The sequence below is a fragment of the Erinaceus europaeus genome, chromosome 1 (assembly GCF_950295315.1).
Source record: "Erinaceus europaeus chromosome 1, mEriEur2.1, whole genome shotgun sequence".
NCBI classification, from domain to species: domain Eukaryota; kingdom Metazoa; phylum Chordata; class Mammalia; order Eulipotyphla; family Erinaceidae; genus Erinaceus; species Erinaceus europaeus.
Window position 1 is genome coordinate 45,636,305 of NC_080162.1, and position 21,901 is coordinate 45,658,205.

Genomic DNA, 21,901 nt, shown 5'->3' on the forward strand with positions numbered 1-21,901 from the left:
AGGTTCTAGGACACATTGATGAAGTCGTCTGAGAGTTGGGCATTTTTTATGTCCTGTTTATTAGTTACTACATATGTAATTAAAGTTTGCAAACTTTGTAACAACTGAAACATTAGAGATAGACTGAAGCTCTCCTAAATCTCCTCCACTTTCTACTTCCTTTTTAAAAATATTTATTTTCCCTTTTGTTGCCCATGTTGTTTTTCATTGTCGTTGTAGTTATTATTGTTGTAATTGATTTTGTTGTTGTTAGATAGGACAGAGAGAAATGGAGAGAGGAGTGGAAGTCAGAGAGGAGGAGAGAAAGACACACCTGTAGACCTGCTTCACCACTTGTGAAGTGACACCCCTGCAGGTGGGGAGCCAGGGGCTCAAACCGGGATCCTTACACCGGTCCTTGGGCTTCGTGCCAGGTGCACTTAACCTGCTGCTGCGCTACCACCCGACTCCCTCCTCCACTTTATCCTAGTCCCCTTCCTTGCAGAGGAATCTGATAGTAAGAAAACTGGAAAACTGTTAAAAGTGTATGGAATCTTTTTTTTTTTTCCTTTTTTTTTTTTTTTTATATCAGAGCACTGCTCAGCTCTAGTTTATGATAGTGCAGAGGACTGAACCTGGGACTTTGAAGCCTCAAGCTTGAGAGCCTCTTTGCATAACCATTATGCAATCTATGCCCACCCAATGTATGGAATCTCTATTGCTGTTTATGCAGTGTTACACTATGTAGTTTCTTAGTTGGCCCTGTCAAGGAAAACAGGACACGTCTTCTTCCTATTTGTGCCTGTCTGTTTTTCAAGCCTTCTTATTTTTTTTAAATTGTGATTAATAGTGGTTTACAAGATTGTATAATTACAGGATAAAGTTCCACATGGCACCCACCACCAAAGTTCTGTGCCCCCCCACCCTCCCAACAATAGTCACCAAAATTTTCAGTCTTTGCAACTGTTTTGTTTCTGTGTAACTGTCTTTGTGCTTCATCTTTCATGCTCCACCTTCTTATATTCTTTTTTTTATTGTTGTAGTCATTATTGTTGTTGTTATTGATTGATGTCATTGTTGTTAGATAGGACAGCGAGAGACGAGAGGAAGACAGAGGGGGAAGAGAAGATAGATACTTGCAGATCTGCTTCACCGCCTGTGAAGCAACTCCCCTGCAGGTGGGGAGCCGGGGACTCAAACTGGGATCCTTATGCAGGTCCTTGCACTCTGCACCATGTGCGCTTGACCCCCTGCGCTACCACCCAACTCCACCTTCCTATATTCTTCAAGATACAGAATAATCAAGAGCAAGGACTCCTTGACCCTATTTCCTGTGTTAAAGATTCCTGCTTATCTAACACTCAGGAGTGTTATCATTCACCCTCTGTGTGCCTCAGTTTCCTTATTTGTAAGTACAACCTTGGTAATAAATAGTAGGGATCTCAGAGAGATGCCAGTGAGGATGCCAGTGTATCTGTGGTGGTTAAGCCCTTCAAGGAGCACCCAGCACCCAGTGGTCACCCGCACTTATTGTTGCATATTGTTGGATAGATAGTACAGCTGTGCTTGTTTTTCACTCTCAGGAGTCCTGGGTTCATGGTGACTAGGATTGTCCTTGTATATGTGTCAGCAAAGTTTCTGTGAGGTGTGTGCATCATGGAGGTTTGGGGAAGTCAGCTTGCTGGGGCTTGTGGTTTTGGAGTAATTAGCAGGTCTTACCCCGCTGCCCTGCCAACTGGCTTCTGCCTCCTGGCTCCAGTAGAGGACAGTGGGCCTCACTTTCACCCTCTCTCCTCTCTCCATGCAGGGCTTCGTGCTGGCCGTAACCATCATCCGGGAGGCGGTGGAGGAGATTCGATGCTATGTGCGGGACAAGGAAGTCAACTCACAGGTCTACAGCCGGCTTACAGCAAGAGGTCAGCCTCCTAGCCCCCAAGCCTTGGTTCACAAGGTTGCAACTCAGTCATGGCCAGTGGACAGTCATGGAGCAGAGTTCAAGACCCCAGACTGGTGTGGGTGCAGGCACCATTGTGGCAAGTCACTGAATTGCCGTAATGGGAGGATAAAAAGTGAGCCCATGACTTGGAATTGGGGGACTTGGGTCATATCCCTTGACTACTACAGTCTGCTAAAGTTTGTCCTGTGGGCTAACTTCTGCATCATCAATCCGAAATTGAAATCTGTGTGCTGGGCATTCTCCCCTGGCATCCCTTTCCTGGGTTGACTGGGGGCAGGAGATACAATCCTCACCCCTACCCCCCCTTCCTTTGGAGGTTGCAAGCTATCTTGTACAGGTTTTCAAGAGAGCCCAGCTTTTAAAAGACAGTCTTTCAATTTATAGAACTCATCTGACAACTTTGTGACACATGCTTTTTGAAAGGCACCAGTTTTATACAAATACAGTACTCTTGAAGATTTTTTAAAATGTAATTTATAAATTCAGCTAATTAGGGAGTCAGGCAGTAGCACAGTCGGTTAAGTGCACGTGGTACAAAGCGCAAGGACCGGTGTAAGGATCCCCCCCCCCCACCTGCAGGGGAGTCGTTTCACAAGCAGTGAAGCAGGGCTGCAGGTGTCTTTCTCTCCCCCTCTCTGTCTTCTGACATCAATAACAACAACAATAATAACTACAACAACAATGAAAAACAACAAGGGCAACAAAAGGGAAAATAAATAAATAAATATTAAAAATAAAAATAAATGAATTCAGCTAACTGAAGAACAGAAGTTTGTAGTCTGGTCAGAGATCAGTGAGCAGATAACTTTGAATCATTGAAGTCCTTCAAAGATGCTGACATTTTAAATGGGGGGAATTTTAGAAACTTACCTAAATATAACTTTAGAAAGGTGACAGAAACCACCCAGACACTATTGACTTTTTGTCCTACTACAAATTCTACACTAGATTTTCCTGTAAGGGTATGCTCAGAAAGGAAAGGAAAGTCCCCTCAGATTAGGCTTCAGATTAGGGGCATTAGTAATGTTTTAGAACAGATTAGGGGAATTAAAAACCATGCCTTACTTTCTAGAAACTGAGGTAGAAAAAAATAAAGGACTTTGTACCAGAGCCAGGGTGTTAACCTTCGCCTTCCCAACAAGAGTTTAACTTAGAATTTTCCTTCTAGAAAAATAAAAATGCTAAGAGGAATGTTTAGACTTCAAAAAGAAAACTCTTGAAGTTTTCGTAAATTCCCTAAAGAAAATATTTTGTTTCAGTGCATTTGGATGGATTGTCATAGTTGGTGGTCTTACAAGTTTACAAGTGGTGGGGGGAGAGGGAGGGGTGGATAGAATCAGTATAGAAATATTTTATTATTGCTAAACTACTGTATTTGGGACACTTCGCTACCCAAATGAGAAGAAGCCAGTATAATCTTTTTAAAGGCAAGTTGGCCTCGGCTTTCCACGCTGGTGATCAGAAGATCCATCTCTCTCTCTCTATCTATCTATCTCTCTTTATCTCTCTATCTCTGTGTGTGTGTTGTATATTAAATCCTCCAATAATAACATATTCTTTTTTTAAAAAATATATTTACTTATTCCCTTTTGTTACCCTTGTTTTATTTTTGTAGTTATTATTGTTGTTGTTATTGATGTCGTTATTGATGTTGTTGGATAGGACAGAGAGAAATGGAGAGAGAAGGGGCAGACAGGGTGGGGGAGAGAAAGATAGACACTTGTAGATCTGCTTCACTGCTTGTGAAGCGACTCCCCTACAGATAGGGAGCCGGGGGCTTGAACCAGGACCCTCAATCCAGTCCTTGTGCTTTGTGCCACCTGCGCTTAAGCCGCTGCACTGCCACTTGACTCCCTAATAACATATTCTTAATATAATATTTTAAATGATTGGCAACTGAGGAGAGCCCCATGGGAGAGGGTGCAGTGGATCTATTTAAAACTCTGGAGGAGGGGCTGTGGGCTTCCATCATTCCTCTATTCAGGCTCTGATACTTCTTTTCATATTGCAATTGCTTTTCCCATGAATGAATTTTCTGCCCTTCCCTGCAAACCCCCTCCTCAGTTTCTGCTTTAACTTCTTTTCTTGAAAAGATCCTAAGGAGAATTGGCAGATGGCTCTAGTATTACACACTTGTCTTCCTTTGTTGTTCTTCTTCCCCCCTCCCCCATTTAAAAAAGGAGACATTAACAAAACCATAGGATAAGATAGGATAAGAGGGGTACAGTTCCACACAGTTCCCACCACCAGATCTCCGTATCCCATCCCCTTCCCTGATGGCTTTCCTATTCTCTATCCCTCTGGGAGTATGGACCCAAGGTCATTGTGGGATGCAGAAAGTGGAAGGGCTGGCTTCTGTAATTGCTTTCCTGCTGAACATGGGCGTTGACAGGTCGATCCATACTCCCAGCCTGCCTCTCTCTTTCCTTAGTAGGGTGGGTCGCTGGGGAAGCGGAGCTCCAGGACACACTGGTGGGGTCCTCTGTCCAGGGAAGTCTGGTTGGCATCATGCTAGCGTCTGGAACCTGGTGGCTGAAAAGAGAGATGCAAAGCCAAACAAATTGTTGAACAATCATAAACCTAAAGGCTGGAATAGTGCAGATGAAGTGTTGGGGTGGGGGGTTCCTCCATTTTGTAGATAGCTAGTAGGCATATTTTAGTTATATTTCAAAAGGCCTGTGGCTATACTAGTTTTCTTTTTTTTTTTTTTCTTCCCCTGAGCCTGAAATCTGATATGCAGGTAGATCCAAGTTATTGTCTGGGGAGATGACGTCATGGCTGGAAAAGGACCAGAAAGCTGGATCAGGGAAGAGAGTAGCTCCCTAATATGGGAAAGGTATATAGATATTGTTGACTGTAAACCCCATAAATTTGATTTGGTCTGGGGCCCATATTCATCTTAGGAGGCTATGTGATCTCTGCATCCCTGTAGATCTGAGCTCACATTCTGTGGTCATGAGTAGGAATGTTCCAAGCTGCCCCAATATCGACCCATCTTCCTCAGGTGTAGCATAGAGTATGTTGTCCATCTTCCCTTTGGAGAATGGAACATTCTCGACCATTGTTGATGCAAGTTGAGGGCAAGGTCCTATGGGGGCCCACAAAGGGGTCTATTTTGTTGTTCCTTATTATTCTCCTTTTTGGCCAGTGATTTTCATTGTCATGCCAATGCCACAGTGGAGAAAAACAGACAGTTCTCAATATATATATTTTTTAAATATTTATTTATCTATTTTCCCCTTTGTTGCCCTTGTGGACAGTTCTCAGTATTAACCCAGGCTTTACAGTTTGTTTTGTAAGTATCACTTGCCTCAAAAAGAAAAAAGAATTTTTTTTTTTTAAACACTGTAGTAACTGCCAGCTTGGAAAATGATGGGAATGAGTCTAGGTACTTGACATATGGTAGGGGGCAGTGATGGGAGAGTGGGTCAGAGGAACCAACCCACACTGGGAGATGTAGGAGAGAGGGGAATTAAAAAAGCTTTTATGGGGGGGGCACTTATTAATTAAAGTCAGTGTTTTCTTGAGTAAAACTTTTTATCATTATCTTCACATAGTAAGGACAAAGTAAAACAAATGTGTCAGCCTTCCATCTTAAAATTTCCTTTGCAACACTATTTTTGGAGTTCAAGTGCTTAGAAACTAAAATACCAAGTTCCTGAACACTGACTAGATTATAGACCATGACATTTACTTACATTCTGCATCATTTCCTTATGATTAATAGCATGAATTAATTGCATGAATATAACTTTAAAAATTGGTGATAATTTTCATTTTTTCTTTTTCTTTTTTTTAGTTCTATTTATTTATTTATTTTTTAATTGCCTCTAGGGTTATCATTGGGACTCAGTGCTGACACTACGAATCCACTACTCCTGGTGACCGTTTTTGTTTCTTTTTTCTATTTTATTTGATAGGATAGAAAAAAAATGAAAGGGAGCAATATATAGAGAAAAAGATAGACACCTGTAGTACTGCTTCACTGCTCCTGAAGCTTACCCCCCTGCAGATGGGGAGTGGGGACTCATACCCAGGTCCTTGTACTTGGTAATGTGTCTACTGAACTGGGTATGCCACTGCTCCGCCCCCTGGTGATAATTTCTGTTTTTTTTGGGGGGGTGGCAGGAGAGGAAGGAAAATCATACTGAGACCTTTATACCTTTCACCTGGATTCATCAATTGTTAACCTATTGCCGTGTTTACTTTTTAATATTCTCTCTCTCTCTAAGCCACTGGAGGATTATGTAGCATATATCATTTCCTTTCTACCTCTAAATACTTTAATATTAATCCCCAATAGGATATTTCTAGTACAGTACAATTGTCAAAACCAGGAAACTTAACATCATTACATTTCTGTTAATTTAATCTGCAGTCTTGAATCAAAGTTTAACAAATATTTGTCCCCAGGTGGGGACAATAGCATAATGGTTATGCAAACAGACTCTCAAGCCTGAGGCTCTGAGGTCTCAGGTTCAATCCCCTGCACTACCATAAGCCAGAGCTGAGCAGTGCTCTGCTAAAAATAAATAAATAAATAACAACAGCAGAAAAGAAAAAAAAGAACTAAAATAGAACTGTTACCCAAATTTTCTTTAGTAGCTTTTATTTCCTGGTCCAAGAACTGGTCCAGTTGATGTTTGCCCTTTGCATTTGCTTTTCTTTTTTCCTGGAGCCTGGCTAACCTGGTACAGCGCCTGGCTTTGCTTTGTCCCTCATGACATTGACATTTTTGAAAAGGACAGGCCAGTGTCAGGCCAGTTATTTTATAGCTCGTCCCTCAATTTGTCTTTGTCTAATGTTTCCAAACTAGGTTCACAACCTGCATTTTTATCAGGAATTAGTTTTAAGAAAGTCAGTAGCATAGATTCTTGTTGGGATGTTGCCAAAGTTTTAGAGACATGATGTTTATCTGAAACAGCAAACCAATTGGATTGTTTTTTAAGTATGATTGTCATAGTTTAATAAGTATTTGAAGTACGGCACAGAAGGTAGTATCATGGATAAAGTGTTGGACTCAAAAGCTTGAGGTCCTGAGTTTCATTGCTCGCATTGCATCATGGGCCACAGTGATTCTTTGGATTTCTCTTTTTCTGTCTCTCTTCCTTCTCCCTCACCTTCCCCCCCCCTTATTTATTGCTGGAGCTCAATGCCTGCATTATGAATTCACTGCTCCTGGAGGCTATTTTTCCCCTTATGTTTTCATTGTTGTCTATAGTTGCTGTTGTTAGTATTATTTTGTTACTATTATTGTTATTGCTGTCATTGTCGTTCGTCAGGACAGAGAGAAATCGAGAGAAAAGGGGAGGACAGGGGGAGAGAAAGATAGACATCTGTGGTCTAAGAAGTGGTGCAGTGATAAAGCTTTGGACTCTCAAGCAAGAGGTCCGGAGTTTGATTCCCAGCAACTCATGTGCCAGAGTGATGTCTGGTTCTTTCTGTCTCCTCCTGTCTTTCTCATAAATAAATAAAATCTTAAAAAAAAAAAAAAGAAAGAAAGAAAGAAAGAAAAAGACCTGCAGACGTGCTTCACTGCTTGTGAAGTGCCCCCCCTGCAGGTGGGGAGCCGGAACTTGAACTGGGATTTACACTGGTCCTTGTGCTTTGTGTCATATGCCCTTAACCCTCTGTGCCACCACCTGGTTCCCTCCCTCCCTTTTCAAATAAACAAATATTTTAAAAAGAGAAACATTTTTAAACAAAATTACCCATATACTTTGGAAATGACCTTTTTTTACTCATTCTTTTGAGACTCTGTTATGTCCCAAGTCTGTGATAGGGTCTCAATATAGTACCCAGGTACATAAATAGAAAATTAAAAAATGTTGGGAGTCGGGTGGTAGCGCAGTGGGTTAAGCACACGTGGCACAAAGCGCAAGGACCAGTGTAAGGATCCCAGTTCGATCTCCTGGCTTTCTCTCCCCCTCTCGGTCTCCCCCCCTCCATTTCTCTCTGTCCTATCCAACCATGATGACATCAATAACAACAACAGTAATAACTACAAAAAAAAAAAAAGAATGCTCTTTGTTTTTTTTTTTAAAGGGCCATTTCACTTCTGGTTCTGAAAAAAAAAGTTGTGTTTTACCTCATTTGAGAGTCCTGCTTCTCTGTTTTTCCGTGCTGTGTAGATTCTTTACCCTGCCAGTAAAGAGGTTTTAATGTGAATGTTTCTCTTAAGAGAGCTACTGTAAATGTAATCCTTCGGTGGGAAGAACCACTTACTGTACATGAGATTCCATTTGTGCTCAGAGTGGTAGGGGTGACAGGCTGCAAATAAATGGAGGTATCAATTAGGGGCTTTGAGAGGTCCCGGTAGTACATCAGAGAGCAGCTGATGATGCCTTCCCTGAAGAGAGGACCTTCATCTTAAATATTTCAGGATGAGGGAGAACAGTTTATAGCCCAGGGCAAAGCAAACATGTGGAACTTTTGTTAAAAAGCCAAGATTTGGGGTGTGGGGAGGAAACACAGGGTAACTTAGCTGGTAGGATGTTTGCACTATGTGTACTACCTGAAGTCAAGCGCTGTGCCATGACCCCAGGGTCTGATAACTGTGGTCGGGGACTTATCTCTCTTTCTCTGAAATTAAAACAAATGAAAAAGAAAAAAACAACAACCTATAAATCGATTCAGGAATAGTGAAATCATAGTGAAACGCAGAGGGCCCTAGCGTTTTGAAGAAAAGTAATAAAGTTTCTCATTATGGTGGTAGGAGACCGTTTCTGAGAGACTTCAGGACCCCCCTTCTGGGCCTTTCAGTTTCTAACGCATGTTTCAGAAAGACTTATTAAATGTGGGAACTATCAGTTTGTTAAGAGAAACTTTACTGGAAGATAATTAAGGGAAAGTATATTAGAGAGCAGTGCCCCTTAAAAAAAAAAAAAAACCCGCAGCAGAAATGGCTCAAGATCAGGGTCTGTTTGTTATGGTCTTCTTAATGCCCTCCTCCTCATTCCCTGTGATTTGTCAGTTCATATTTGTGCAGGTCAGCTTGGTCCTTGTGACCTGACGATCCCCCCCTCCCCATATAGGCGAGTGGCACTTCTGCCTGCTTGCACTGGGCATCAGCTCTCAGGTGATGGCTCACAGGTGACAGTATGTTGGCCAGCTCGGTGCCTGCCATCTGAGACACCTGTCTCCATGGCAGCCTGCCGTATTGTGCTCTCATATTCAACAAAGAGAGCATTAAACCAAGTGCAAGACCCTTCTATATGTGGACCCTGTGCTAACACCCAGACCACACATTCATGAAAGTGTCTTTCAGAGGCCAGGTGTCATAATACCTGGGAATGTGGGTATACCACCCCAGTTTTAGATCGCATCTTTTTGTTGTTGTTGTTGTTGTGCTTTTTAAACTACCAGAGTGCTGCTCAACTCTGTCTTATGGCGGCAAAGGACATTGAACCTGGGTCTTTGGAGCCTCAGGCATAAGAGTCACTTTTGCGTAACCATTATGCTATCTAACCCTAATCTTGTTCTTTAGGCAGTATTTTCTACTTCCTTTTGGGGACACAAGACTAGACTCCATAGTCTAGTGAGTATCTGACACATTAGGGTGGTAGAAATAGAGTCTGTGACCCAGGAATCTCTGTAAAAGGAATATTGCAGGGGGCTGGGCAGTGGCACAGTGGGTTAAGCGCACATGGTGCAAAGCGCAAGGACCAGCATAAGGATTCCAGATCCCCACCTGCAGGGAGGTTACCTCCCAAGCGGTGAAGCAGGTCTGCAGGTGTCTGTCTTTCTCTTCCCCTCTCTGTCTCCCTGTCTCTCTCAATTTCTGTCTGTTCTATCCAAAAACAACAAGGGCAACAAAAGGGAAAAAGTGGCCTCCAGGAGCAGTGGATTCATAGTGCAGGCACCGAGTCCCAGTGATAACCATGGAGGCAAAAAAAAAAAAAAAGGAAAAGTAAAAGGAAATATTGTAAGGAAAAGGTGACAATGGAACTGTTTGAAAAAATACTGTCAAATTGGGAAGCCTGGAAAATGAATGAAGAAAGAATTCCTACCATAAGCCAGCTAGGTGCAGGACAAGGCCCTGGGCGGGGGTACATTTTGAAAACTTGTTTAGTGGAGGTAGTTTTTACAAATGGAGAGCAGAGGCACAGTTGAGAGGCCTTGTCTGACATAAGGTATTGTTGAGGGGGTGTAGCTACGACCCCAGCTCAGCTTGTCAACATGTTACCTTTAGCTTATAAATCTGGACACCTACTATGTACCTGGGGTAGAACCCAGTTCTTCCACATAGACTGTCAGTGATTGCTATAGTGTCCTGCCTTAATATATAAGATACAGAAAGGCTTTTGAGACTTAAGTCCTTTGTGAACCTATAGAAACCTGTGAATCCAGTCTTCCTCACTCATAGTTGTAGAAAACCACAGAATAGTGGGAAGTGGCATAGTAGATAAAGCATTGGGCTCTCAAGCATGAGGTCTTGAGTTCAATCCCCAGTAGCGTATGTACTAGAGTGATGTCTGGTTCATTCTCTCTCTCTCTCCACATATCTTTCTCATTAATAAAATTTTAAAAATCTTAAAAAAGAAAGCCACAGGATAATGCTTGTGGATAAATACACATCCATTTTCTTCTTACTTGAAATCTACATTGAAATGTGATCAGAGATGTAAGAGAGTTTCTTCGACATTCCTGAAATAAATCTGTAAAGACTTATTGATTAATTGATAAGAAAGAGAGAGAGAGATAGAGAAACCAGAGCATCACTCTGGCACATGCAGTGCCAGGGATTGAACTCAAGATCTTATGCTTCAGAGTTCAACATTTTATTCACTCCTTTGCCTCTAGGACTGTTTTTTCTGAGTTTTATGGCTTTAATTATAGAACTGTCTTCCTAAATTTATGACATGCACTGACACTGTAAATACCAGAACCAAGAAGCAGAAGACCTTGAAGTAGTAGCAGATCCAGCTAAACTCAGTTTTGTTGTTGCAAAGATTGGGGTTGAATCAGGAAAAAATAACTGGTAAATGAATTTTTTCTCTTTTTTAATTGTTTTCTCTAAACCTGGAGTTTTAAGTGGTGTGGGGAGGGGAGAGTGTGCTTTGATTATCACAGGAGGCGAAGGCAATTGGATTTGCATTTTCACAAGATGAATTCCATGAGTCTTCATACCAGGAATGTTTTCCCAGACTAACTTCTGATCAAGGGCTACAAGAAACAAGCTGATAATTAGCCTTGAAAGAAAGTGCAAACAGGAGCATAATTAACACAATTGCTGATGCTTCTTTCCTGCTGGGGACAGCTGGACACATGGCAAACCAGAAGTCATAAGCCAAAATGACTCCCCTCTGCCTGCAGCTTTTTAGTATGTACATAGTATAAAAAACCCAGGTGTATTACAGTGTTGCTCTGCTCACCTTTTGTCAGATACAGAAAAGTCTCACTGGCCTCACCTCCATTTAAAAGTGATCCCCCCCAATTTAATTCAAGATTGATTCACTTTGACCTGCTATTTAGAATTGTAATTAATGTAACTAAATTTTGAGATTTAATGGCATTTTTATTTCACTCTTTCCCAACCTTTCTTTATCTCTTCCTCCCTCCCTCTTTCCCTTTCTCCTTCCTTCCCATCCTTCTTTCCCTTCCTTTTCCTTTTGTCATCAAGGTTATTGGTGAGGCTCAGAACTTACATGACTCCACCACTCCTAGCAGTTATTTTTTCCCATTTTCTTTTCTCTAGATAGAGAGTACAAGACACACACAGAGAGAGAGAGAGAGGGATGGAAGGAGGGAGAGGGAGAGGGAGAGGAGACATACTGCAGCATCCTTCTAGCAGGTGAGCCACCTCAAGGCTTCCTGGGCATGCTTTTATTTATTTTGGGGAGTTATATTCCATTGGAGTTTATCAGAAATAAATAAGATAGTGTAGGGAAGATGGGTTTATTAATGGGGAGTTTTTCAGCTAATAGTTAATGGACTAAACCTCAATTTAGTCCATTTTTTTCTCAAGTTCATTTGTTCTTAAGTACCACTTATATTTTCAAAAGCATAAACAAACACTGTTCAGACATGAACACAAAGGTATGTTTTATTTATCTTTTTAGGAAAGAATGGAATTATTGATATTACTGCAGCAGAAAGACTGCAAAAATCCTTTATTGGAATTTAGTAAGCAAAGAATTCCCTTTCCCAAAAATCTTTCCTTTTAAGATTCAGAACATTGAGTCATATTTAAAATAGATCTTGCCAAGCATTTTTTTTTTTGCCAAGTATTTTCTTATCCATTCTTTAACAGATGCATAGCTATTATTTAAGAACTATAGGCTCTCTTTTTCTTTCAAAGTTAACCTGTTTAACTTCATTAAAAAATTATCTATCAGGTAATCTACTGCCTATTAAAAAAAAAACAGTCCTGAAAAAAATCTCATTTGCAAATTGCATTGTTATCATACTCAAATGGCATTTAAGCCCCCTGTGGGGGTGTTGATCCTTTTTTCTCATGGTTGGGTACCACAAGTGGGCAGACCATTTATGTATTTATTTTAAAAGCCTCTGTTGGGTATAAACTTGTTACATTTAAACTTCAGCCTTTCTTCTTTTTCTCCTTCTTCTTTGTCTTTGTCTTCGTCTTCTTCTTTTTAAGTCCCCACTATTTTAAACAAAAGTCCCAGGAAGTGACCCTGGAATTTATAATAGTACTTCTTCATCCTTTTTGCCTGTTTTTCAAATGATATTCTTTTCTTAGACCTTGGGGAATGCAGACAACTCTATTGGAATATGAAAATTTCGCCTTTAAACCTATGAACTCTGCTGGGTCTGCAGAGGCGTTTTAATGTCAAGCCCAGGAAGTGTACACATGCTGCAAAATTTACAACCCATCACTGTCACTGGCAGATTAGAGTGTGAGTTAAAGAGTAATACATTAACCAGGGTTAGCGCAGGGAGATTGCTGTTAGGGCGCCACAAAAGCAATCAATGTCTTGCATGCACAATGAAAAATAGAAGTATAGCTGAAGGTGTTCAGGGTCAAAAAAAAAAAAAAAACCCTCACATACTTGTACCCTAGAATTTATTTAATTTTTTTTTTTTTTTTTTTTTTTTTTGGCGCAGGCTGTTCTGCAGTTTGACTGAATTGTCATATGCTTATTTCTACTCAAGGGAGACATCTGGTTTCTCCCTGCAGTGTAGACAAACTGCTCTTATTCTGAAGCCGTCATCCATGAAAAGCATGGTTTGGGCTCAGTGGGTTTGCTTATGAAAGGCTTGAGGTCTATCTTTACAGAAATAAACAGTGCTAGTAGTTGGAGTTTGTTCCCTGTTATAAACCCTGACTCAGAGGCAACTTGGGTGAAGTTCTATATTATAGACCTTTATATTATGGCAGACATTCAGCGATGGAGGACATGATCGGCATATAGTTTCTCACTTAAACTTTGTAAAAAATCTCTTGCCCCAACTTTAGCAGAGTTTTTATAGACATGCCTTTAAAAATTGTGAAAGCTAGAGGCAGGAGGTTGGGTCTTAGAGGATCCAAAAGAAAAGAGAAACCTGAAAGAGGAAAAGTTAGAGCTCTCTGATTTCAGTTCCTAGCTCCAAGCCAGCTTCATGGTCACTGGGACCTAGAACAAAATGTTGCAAAGTGACTTTAAGATGGAAAGATTTTAAGATGACAAAAGTAGAGTGTTTCCCTCAGGGTGGGGCTCACACTCCCATGGGACTGGCTTTGTTTCCATCTTAAGAGTCTCTGGGGTTGGTAAGAGAACAAATAAAAACAGGAATGCTTGGGAAACATGTCTGTGAACATCTTAGGTGAGGGATGTGTGAGAGAGTATTTTTTTCCAACTAGATAATGAAATGTAGGGTGAGCTGCTGATCTTTTAAGATAGGCACTAGTCACCATAGATGTGAGATTTATTCTCTCTCAGACTTCTTTGTGAGGCAGGGGTGGTGGCGGCTGCTCTGCCAGAGCTCTGCATCTGCACCATTTTGGGGGGCAGTGGTGGTGGACACCAGGCATCAGACTCACAGGGCCTCATGTATATAAAGCATACACTACCATTAAGCTACATCCCTGACTCCAGTTCCCCCCCCCCCCCGCTCCAGAAACTTTATTAGAAAACTCAGTGATTATTGTCAGATTAAAAATTCTGTGTTTTGAGTTTTTCCCAAAATTCTAAGCATTTTCTCATTCTGCGAGTTCATCCCAGCTACTGAAGGCTCAGCTGTTCATCTCTAACTTTGGTCCCTGTTCTTTCCTCCACTTCTTGTCCTCCTGGCTATGAGGTCCATGCCAGTGCAAGAGCTCCCCAGACAGGGACGTTTTATTTAGCCTGGCTGATGGAAAAATTGCAGTAAATGTGAGTGTATGTTTTCCCTTCTGTTTCTTTCTAACCTCTACTTTCCCTCCTTTCTTCTCATCCTGGTTTCATTGTTTTTTCCTTATTTAGAAAACACACACACACACACACACACACACACACACACACACACACACACACGTTCATAGACAGCATGCTCCAACTTTGTGTCCCAAGTGTGAGCTCCAGCCACACCCAAACCTGGCAGTGTGAAAGTCCAGATTGATAGTCAGGACTGTGCCTTCAGTTCACAGACTGGAAAGCCTCAGAGATCTCCTTTTGTGAAACCTGCAAAACTAAGGTTCATTAGCCCCAGACACTGCCTTTCTAGTGAGGGAATCAAGAGTAAGAAGGACAGAGGCCCCCTGGCAGTAACCCTCCCCCCAGCTAGAGCCAGTGCCTGCAGCTGACAGTGAGGTACAGTAGGAGTGCTGGTGTAAAGGGTCAGAAAGTGCTCTGCAAACATTGGATTAAAGGGGTTTTTCTTGAGGTAGAGCAGATGGACAGAGAGGCAGTTTGAATTAACTGATCATAAATCAGTACTCAATGGTAGAAGGGAAAAGCCAGGGCCTTGCCCTTAAAGGTTTGAGATAACTAAATTTATGCTTTTTTTTCTTTCTTTCTCAGAAAAGCTCATGTTTATTATTTAAAAAAAAATAAATGTGTAGAATCTAGAAAGAATATAAAGCAGAGAATGGAATAAATATCCTTCTGTCTCCAGAGGGAATTATTTCAGCTTAATTCTCCTAGTTTTATCCACTGTCTGCTAACATACACAGATGCCCGTGTGCAATAATTATTTAATGGGAATGAAAACACATGCACTTCCTCCAGCTACATATTGAAGAATGACTTGAAGCTAGGTGTGGAAGACAGGAGCACATTCACGATGGTTTAGGTCAGGTTACAAACATCTATTTTAGTAATAAAACCAAACCTGTCAATTTATGTTTGAGAAAGTCTTGGCCCACTGGGAGCCGGGGATTGGGGGGACTGTTCACTGGTGCAGAGACAGAGCCCACTAGAAAGAACTGCCACTCTGTGCATGTTTCCTGTTGCCCCCTAGTGGGACAGGAAGAGTTGTTCAGGCAGAAAAAGAGTCCCTGATAATGAACCCTCTGCACCCCCTGATAATGATAGCTTCCTTGACTTAGATGATGTATTGCTTATTGGGATGTATGTACTAGTTGTAAGTAGTAAGTAGAAAGTCTTCAGTCAAAATGCCTGTAATACAACTGATCTGTTGAACTTTATAGCTTGCCTAGCCTACCTTAAACATGTTCAGAATACTTACATTAGCAAAATCATCTTGTTCTAAGCCTATTTTATAATAAAATACTGACTACCTCAAGTAACTTTTATTTTATTTTTGTGATTAATAGTTCCACATCACACCCACCAGCAAAGTTCTCTGGTACCCTACCACCACTCAGGTACTTTTTTTGAATACTGTTAAAAGTGAAATCTAGGGGCCAGGCGGTGGTGCACCTGGTTAAGTGCACACATTACAGTGCATAAGATCCCGGGTTGGAACCCCTGGTCCCCACTTGCAGGCAGGAAGCTTCACGAGTGGTGAAGTAAGACTTCACGTGTCTCTTTCTTCCTCGCTCTCTATCTCCCCTTCCCTCTCAATTTCTGGCTGTCTCTATCCAATAAATAAAAAATATATATAATTAAAAAAAGAAACTAGGAAGTCTATTAAAAAAAAAAGTGAAATCTGGGGGGGATCAGGTGGTAGTACATTGAGTTAAGCACACATGGTATGAAGTGCAAGGACCATCCTAAGGATCCCAATTTGAGCCCCTGGCTCCCCACCTGAAGTGGGGGGTCACTTCACAAGCAGTAAAGCAGGTCTGCAGGTGTCTCTCTCCTTACCCCTCTCTGTCTTTCCCTCCTCTCTCGATTTCTCTCTGCCCTATCCAACAACAACAACATCAGTGGCAACAATAACAACAAGAGCAACTAACTGGGAAAAAATGGCCTCCAGAAGTAGTGGATTCGCAGCAATAATCCTGGAGGCAAAAAAACAAAAACAAAAACCTGGTTTTCTCAGTAAACATACAAAATCTAAAACAAACAAACAAGCAAAAAAAAAAAAAAAAGTGAAGGGAGTTGGGCTGTAGCTCAGCGGGTTAAGCGCAGGTGGCATTAAGGATCCCAGTTTGAGCCCTGGCTCCCCACCTGCAGGGGAGTCGCTTCACAAGTGGTGAAGCAAGTCTGCAGGTGTCTTTCTCTCCCCCTCTCTGTCTTCCCCCATCTCTCTCCATTTCTCTCTGTCCTATCCAACAATAAAGACAACAATAATAATAACTACAACAATAAACAACAAGGGCAACAAAAGGGAATAAATAAATAAATAAATATTAAAAATTTTTTTTTAAAAAGTGAAATCGGGAGCCAGGCGGTAGCGTAGTAGATTAAGAGCATGTGGCGCAAAGTGAAAGGACCGGCGTAAGGATCCAGGTTCAAGACCCCAGCTCCCCACCTCTAGGAGAGTCGCTTCACAAGCAGTGAAGCAGGTCTGCAGGTGTCTATCTTTCTCTCCCCCTCTCAGTCTTGCCCTCCCCTCTCCATTTCTTTCTGTCCTATCTAACAACGATGACATCAACAACAGCAATAATAACTACAACAATAAAACAAGGGCAACAAAAGGTGTTGTTAAAATTTTCGGAGGCTCTTGCCGGCCGGGTTGGCTTCGCGGTGGTGAACAGAGACGCGGAGACAACGGCTGGGCAGAGAAGCTGTATTTCTTTATTCAGGAACAACGATTCATAAACTAAGACAAACTAATCACCAAACAGAACTCTGCTGTCTCTTTGCGGCGGCACAAGCACTCCCTCTTACTCTGTAACTTGGGAACTCTCCAACTCTGGAACTCTGGAACTCTCCTACTGGGGAACCCTCTGAAACTCTTCCACTGTGGAACTCTCTCTTACTCTGTAACCCTGAAACTCTCGAACTCAGGAACTCAGGAACTCTCGGACTCAGGAACCCTCTCTCGGGGTTCCTTGGGGTGGGGCCAAGCAGGCCCGCGAAATTAACAGGACTGAACCAATTCTCTTGGCGGGGGAGGGCTAGAACAAACCAGTGTAAAGCATACGACAAAAAGGGAATAAATAAATATTTTTTTAAAAAGTGACATCTAGTCTGTAGAGTATTGGTGGCTTATCATTTGATTTTTGTGAATGACTGACTGGGAGATACAGTTTTCTGCTTCTTCTCAGCATCACAAGAAGGTAATGAACCACCTGTTGCTGGCACAGGGAAATACCTACACTTGAAATGTGTTTTCTGATAAATGTGTGTGGCATTTTTACCCCATCATAAAGCCTTGAGCTATTGAAATTCAAGCCATCAGTAAATGAGGTACTCACTCTGTCAGTGTCTGAGTCTGAATTAATGGATGTCTTCTATTCCCCCTGTAAGGACATATTCACCTATTGAATACTTGAGGCTAGTGGACATTTTCCACCTTGATGTTGGATTGAATCGGTACAATGATTTATGTGTACCATTCAGTGTTTATATAGCAGGGAAATATATTAAAAAAAAAACCCGGAGAATCTCATTATTCTGAGAATAGCTGAAGGCCAGTCCAGTTCATTGGCCTTTGCTGCATCTATATTTGTGTGGGACTTTCTCAGTGTTTGGTCTGCTTATGTTATTATGAAAGTTTCATTCAGCATAAATGTTACTTAAAAATCAAACTCTCTGGAACCAATTAGAGTTGTTTCAGTAGAAATAATTAGAATGCTTTGAGAAATCTCAATGGTGGTAAATTACCAAAAAGACAGATGGCATTAAATTATCTGCAAGATGTAAAATATTGTGAAAAATTGTAGAAATCTAGAGTTGTACACACTAATTATTTCATCAGAACCTTTCAGTTCTTTTTTAACCAAAGTACTATACAGTTCTGGATTATCATGGTGATGAGGATTGAACCTGGGACCTTTGGAATCTCAGGCGTGCAAGTCTTTTTTTGCATAGCTATTATGCTGTCTCCTCAGTCCTCAGTTTTATTTATTTATTTATTTATTTATTTATTTATTTATTTATATAAACTTTTAAAAATATCTTTTAAAGTGGTCTGGGAGGTGACGCAGTGGATAAAGTGCTTTGGCTCTCAAGAGTGAGGTCCTGAGTTCAAACCCCGGCAGCACATGTACCAGAGTGATGTCTGGTTCTTTCTCTCTCTCCTCCTAGCTTTCTTATCAATCAATAAATAAAAAATCTTTAAAATAAAAAAGAAAAGAAAGGCCAAAATTGAAAAAATATCTTTAAAAATTTTGTTTTATTATTGGATAGAGAAAGAGAGAAATTGAAGGAGGGTAGAGATAAAGACACAGAGAGACACCTGCAGTCCTGCTACATCATTTGTGAAGCTTCCCCCCTGCAAGTGGGGACCAGGGGCTTGAACCTGGGTCTTTGCACACTATAATGTGTGTGCTTAGCCAAGTGCACTACTACCTGGTGCCATCTTTTTTATTTATTTATTTTATTTATTATTGGATAGAGACAGAGAAATTGAGAGGGGAAAGAGTGACAGAGAGGGGAAGAGGGGGGCCAGGCAGTGGCACACTTGGTTAAGTGCACATATTACAGTGAGCAAGGACCCCAGTTCAAGCCCTTGGTCCCCACCTGTGGGGAGAAAGCTTCATGAGGGGTGAAGCAAGGCCTGCAGGTGTCTGTCTCTTTCCTTCACCATTTCCCCCTCCTCTCTCAGTTTCTCTCTGTCTCTAGTCAACAATAAATAAATAAAAAATATATATTTTAATCTTTTTCTTTTTTTATTTATTTGTTATTGGATAGAGATAGAGAGAAATTGAGAAAGGGGAGATAGAGAGAAAGAGAGACAGAGAGACACCTGCAGACCTGCTTCACCACCTGTGAAGCGACTCCCCTGCAGGTGGGGAGCCAGTGGCTTGAACCAGTATCCTAACTGGTCCTTTTGCACCACGTGCGCTTAACCCACTGCGCTACCACCTGACTCCCAATAAAAAATATTTTTTGAAAGAGAGAGAGAGAGAGAGGGAGAGAGAGAGAAAGAGGCAAAGAGACACCTGCAGCCCTGCTTCACCACTTGTGAAGCTTTCCCCCTGCAGGTGAGGAACCAAGAGCTAGAACCCGGATCCTTGAGCAGAATAACACAAGCACTTAACCAGGTGCGCCTGCCCCCTCTATTCTTTTTAAAGCTAAGGAAGCTGCAGCTTGGGAGGTAATGCGTGAAGCATTCATTGGACCTTCAAGCATGAGGTCCTGAGTTCAGTCCCTGGTATCTTATGTGCCAGAGTGATGTTCTGATTCTTTCTCTCCCTCTTACAAATAAAATAAAATAAAATAAAGCCAAAGAAACTAACCTAGAAATCCTGCTTTATGAGTGAGGAACTTGCTTGCATGAAGATATGTAGACAGTAAGGAGAAAGCAGATTCATGGCTCATTTTCCCTAGATGTAGGCATATACTTTCTTCTATATACTTGCCTATATCCAGTCATCATTCCTTTCTCTCTGTTGGCTGAGTGTTTTAAATTTAATGACCTTATTACGCTCGGTAGATGCTAATAGTACAAAGATTTTTCTGGGATAGCTGCATTGTGCAACAATGTGACCCATCAGGATGTAGACCCGCCTCTTTGGCTTGCTCACAAATGTGCTCTCACCTTCATGTTTTGCTGTCCTCTGTCTTCCTTGTAATGTGCCCAGTCTTGCTGACAACTTCCAGCCTGTGATCTCATGTGCTCTTTTTAATTTTTTTTTCTTCTTCCTCTTATCATTTGTTTTCCTTTTTTTTTTTTTTTTTAACTGGTAGCCGTTGCTCTTTACCTGGCTAGTTCTAGTTCTGGTCCCAGCTCTTCTGTAAAGCATTGATTGACAACTCCCCCACCCCAGTTCCTTATTGATTTATTGCCTCTCCCTTTCCTCTAGAATGTGAGTTCTATGTCTTCTGCTTATAAAGCAGGCACTGGAAAATAGTCAAATGCATATCAAGAACTTTCTGAACACTGGCTTAGGTCCCTCAAAGGGGGAGATTAGATTCTTTCTGCCCCTCAGTATACTGAACTCATTCTCACCATTTGACACACGGTTTCACACCAACAACATCTGTCTCACTGTCTTTGTCACTAGCTTACAGACATATTAAGGGGACTGTCTGTTTTTGTTTCTTTTGTGTGTGTGAACTGTCTCTTACCTTTGAATTCCTAGGACATAGCACTTTAGTTGCTGTTTTGCCTTTGTTAGACTTAACTGTCATTTATTCCATCAGCTGCACTCAGATGGATTAATCTTGGGTCCATTGTTAATCCTGACATCTATTCTAATTTTACCTTTGGAGGAGGACAGAGCATCTCTGAGCCTACTTTCCTCATCTGAAAATTGGAGAGAATAAAGCCTTTTTTCTGATGGTTGTTGTTTTTTCTAATGTAAAGAGGAAATGAAGTCGTCAGCATGTCAGCGGCTCAACTAGTAGAGCACTGGGCTTGCATGCCTGAGGTTTTTGGTTCAGTCCCTACCACTGCATGAACCAGAGTGTGCTCTGGCTTCTTTCTCTTCTCTCTTGTCTCATGTGAAACTCTCTCTCATATATGTAATCAAACCTTTAAAAATTATATCAATTTCCACACAGCACCTATCACAGAATTTGTGTTTAATGTTAGTTTTTTTTTTTTTTAAAGAATTTATTTATTTATTCATGAGAATGATAGGAGGAGAGAGAGAAAGAGCCAGACACCACTCTGGTACATGTACTGCCGAGGATTGAACTTGAGACCTCATGGTTGAGAATCCAATGCTTTATCTACTGTGCCACCTCCCGGACCACATAATGTTAGTTTTTATTGTTTATCTGGATAAACACCCAGCACCAGTTGTAGTTTAGGGACTGGCAAATGCCTCACCCAGTAGAGTGTAAGGGCCTGGGTTTGAACCCTTGGCTACCACATGGGAGCAAGCTTCGTTAGTGGTGGAGCAATCCTGTGCTTTCTTTCCTCCTCTTCCTCTCTTGCTTTATTTATTTATTTTGTTTTGCCTCCAGGGTTATCACTGTCACTGGGGCTCAGAGTTGGTATCTGTTGTTCCTGGCGACCATTTTTTAAAAAGTTTATTGGGTAGGACAATGAGAAATTGAGGGAGAGATAGAGGAGAGAGAAAGACAGACACCTGCAGGCAGACCTGTTTCACCACTTGTGAAGCCTCCACCCTGTATTTGGGGAGTGGGGGCTCAAACCAGATCCTTGGGCGGGTCATTTCTCTTAGAACTCTGTGCTTAACCAGGTGTGCCACCGCCCAGCCCCTCTCTCTCACTTTGTTTTTCCCTCTCTCCTTTTTGCCTTTTTGTCTCTCATTCTTCATCTAGAGGGAAGACAAAAACGGCCACTGGGGATGGTGGTGTTTATGTAGAAACCCAGCCCCAGTCATAGTCATGGTGGCAAAAAAAAAAAAAACAAGCTGTGTTTTAATCATAATCATGTGATGTAAACTATACAGCAATTTTAAAAAAGTCATTTGGGGTTAACTTCTTCCTTTTTAAAATTTTGATGATTTTGATAATAATTGAGTTTCTGTGCTCTGACTCTGAATTTTCTTTTCTTTTTTTTAATATTTACTTATTTATTCCCTTTTGTTGCCCTTGTTTTTATTGTTGTAGTTAT

At 41.3% G+C, this 21,901-nt stretch overlaps 1 protein-coding gene across 1 annotated transcript in view; it reads left to right on the forward strand.

Annotated features, from left to right (window-relative positions):
* Nucleotides 1–21,901, forward strand: part of ATP9A (ATPase phospholipid transporting 9A (putative)) — a 189,407-nt gene that overhangs the window by 63,468 nt on the left and 104,038 nt on the right. Inside the window, exon 4 of the mRNA XM_007533060.3 lies at nucleotides 1,787–1,895. Coding sequence (XP_007533122.2) covers nucleotides 1,787–1,895 — 109 coding nt within the window. The remainder of the gene's footprint in view (nucleotides 1–1,786; nucleotides 1,896–21,901) is intronic.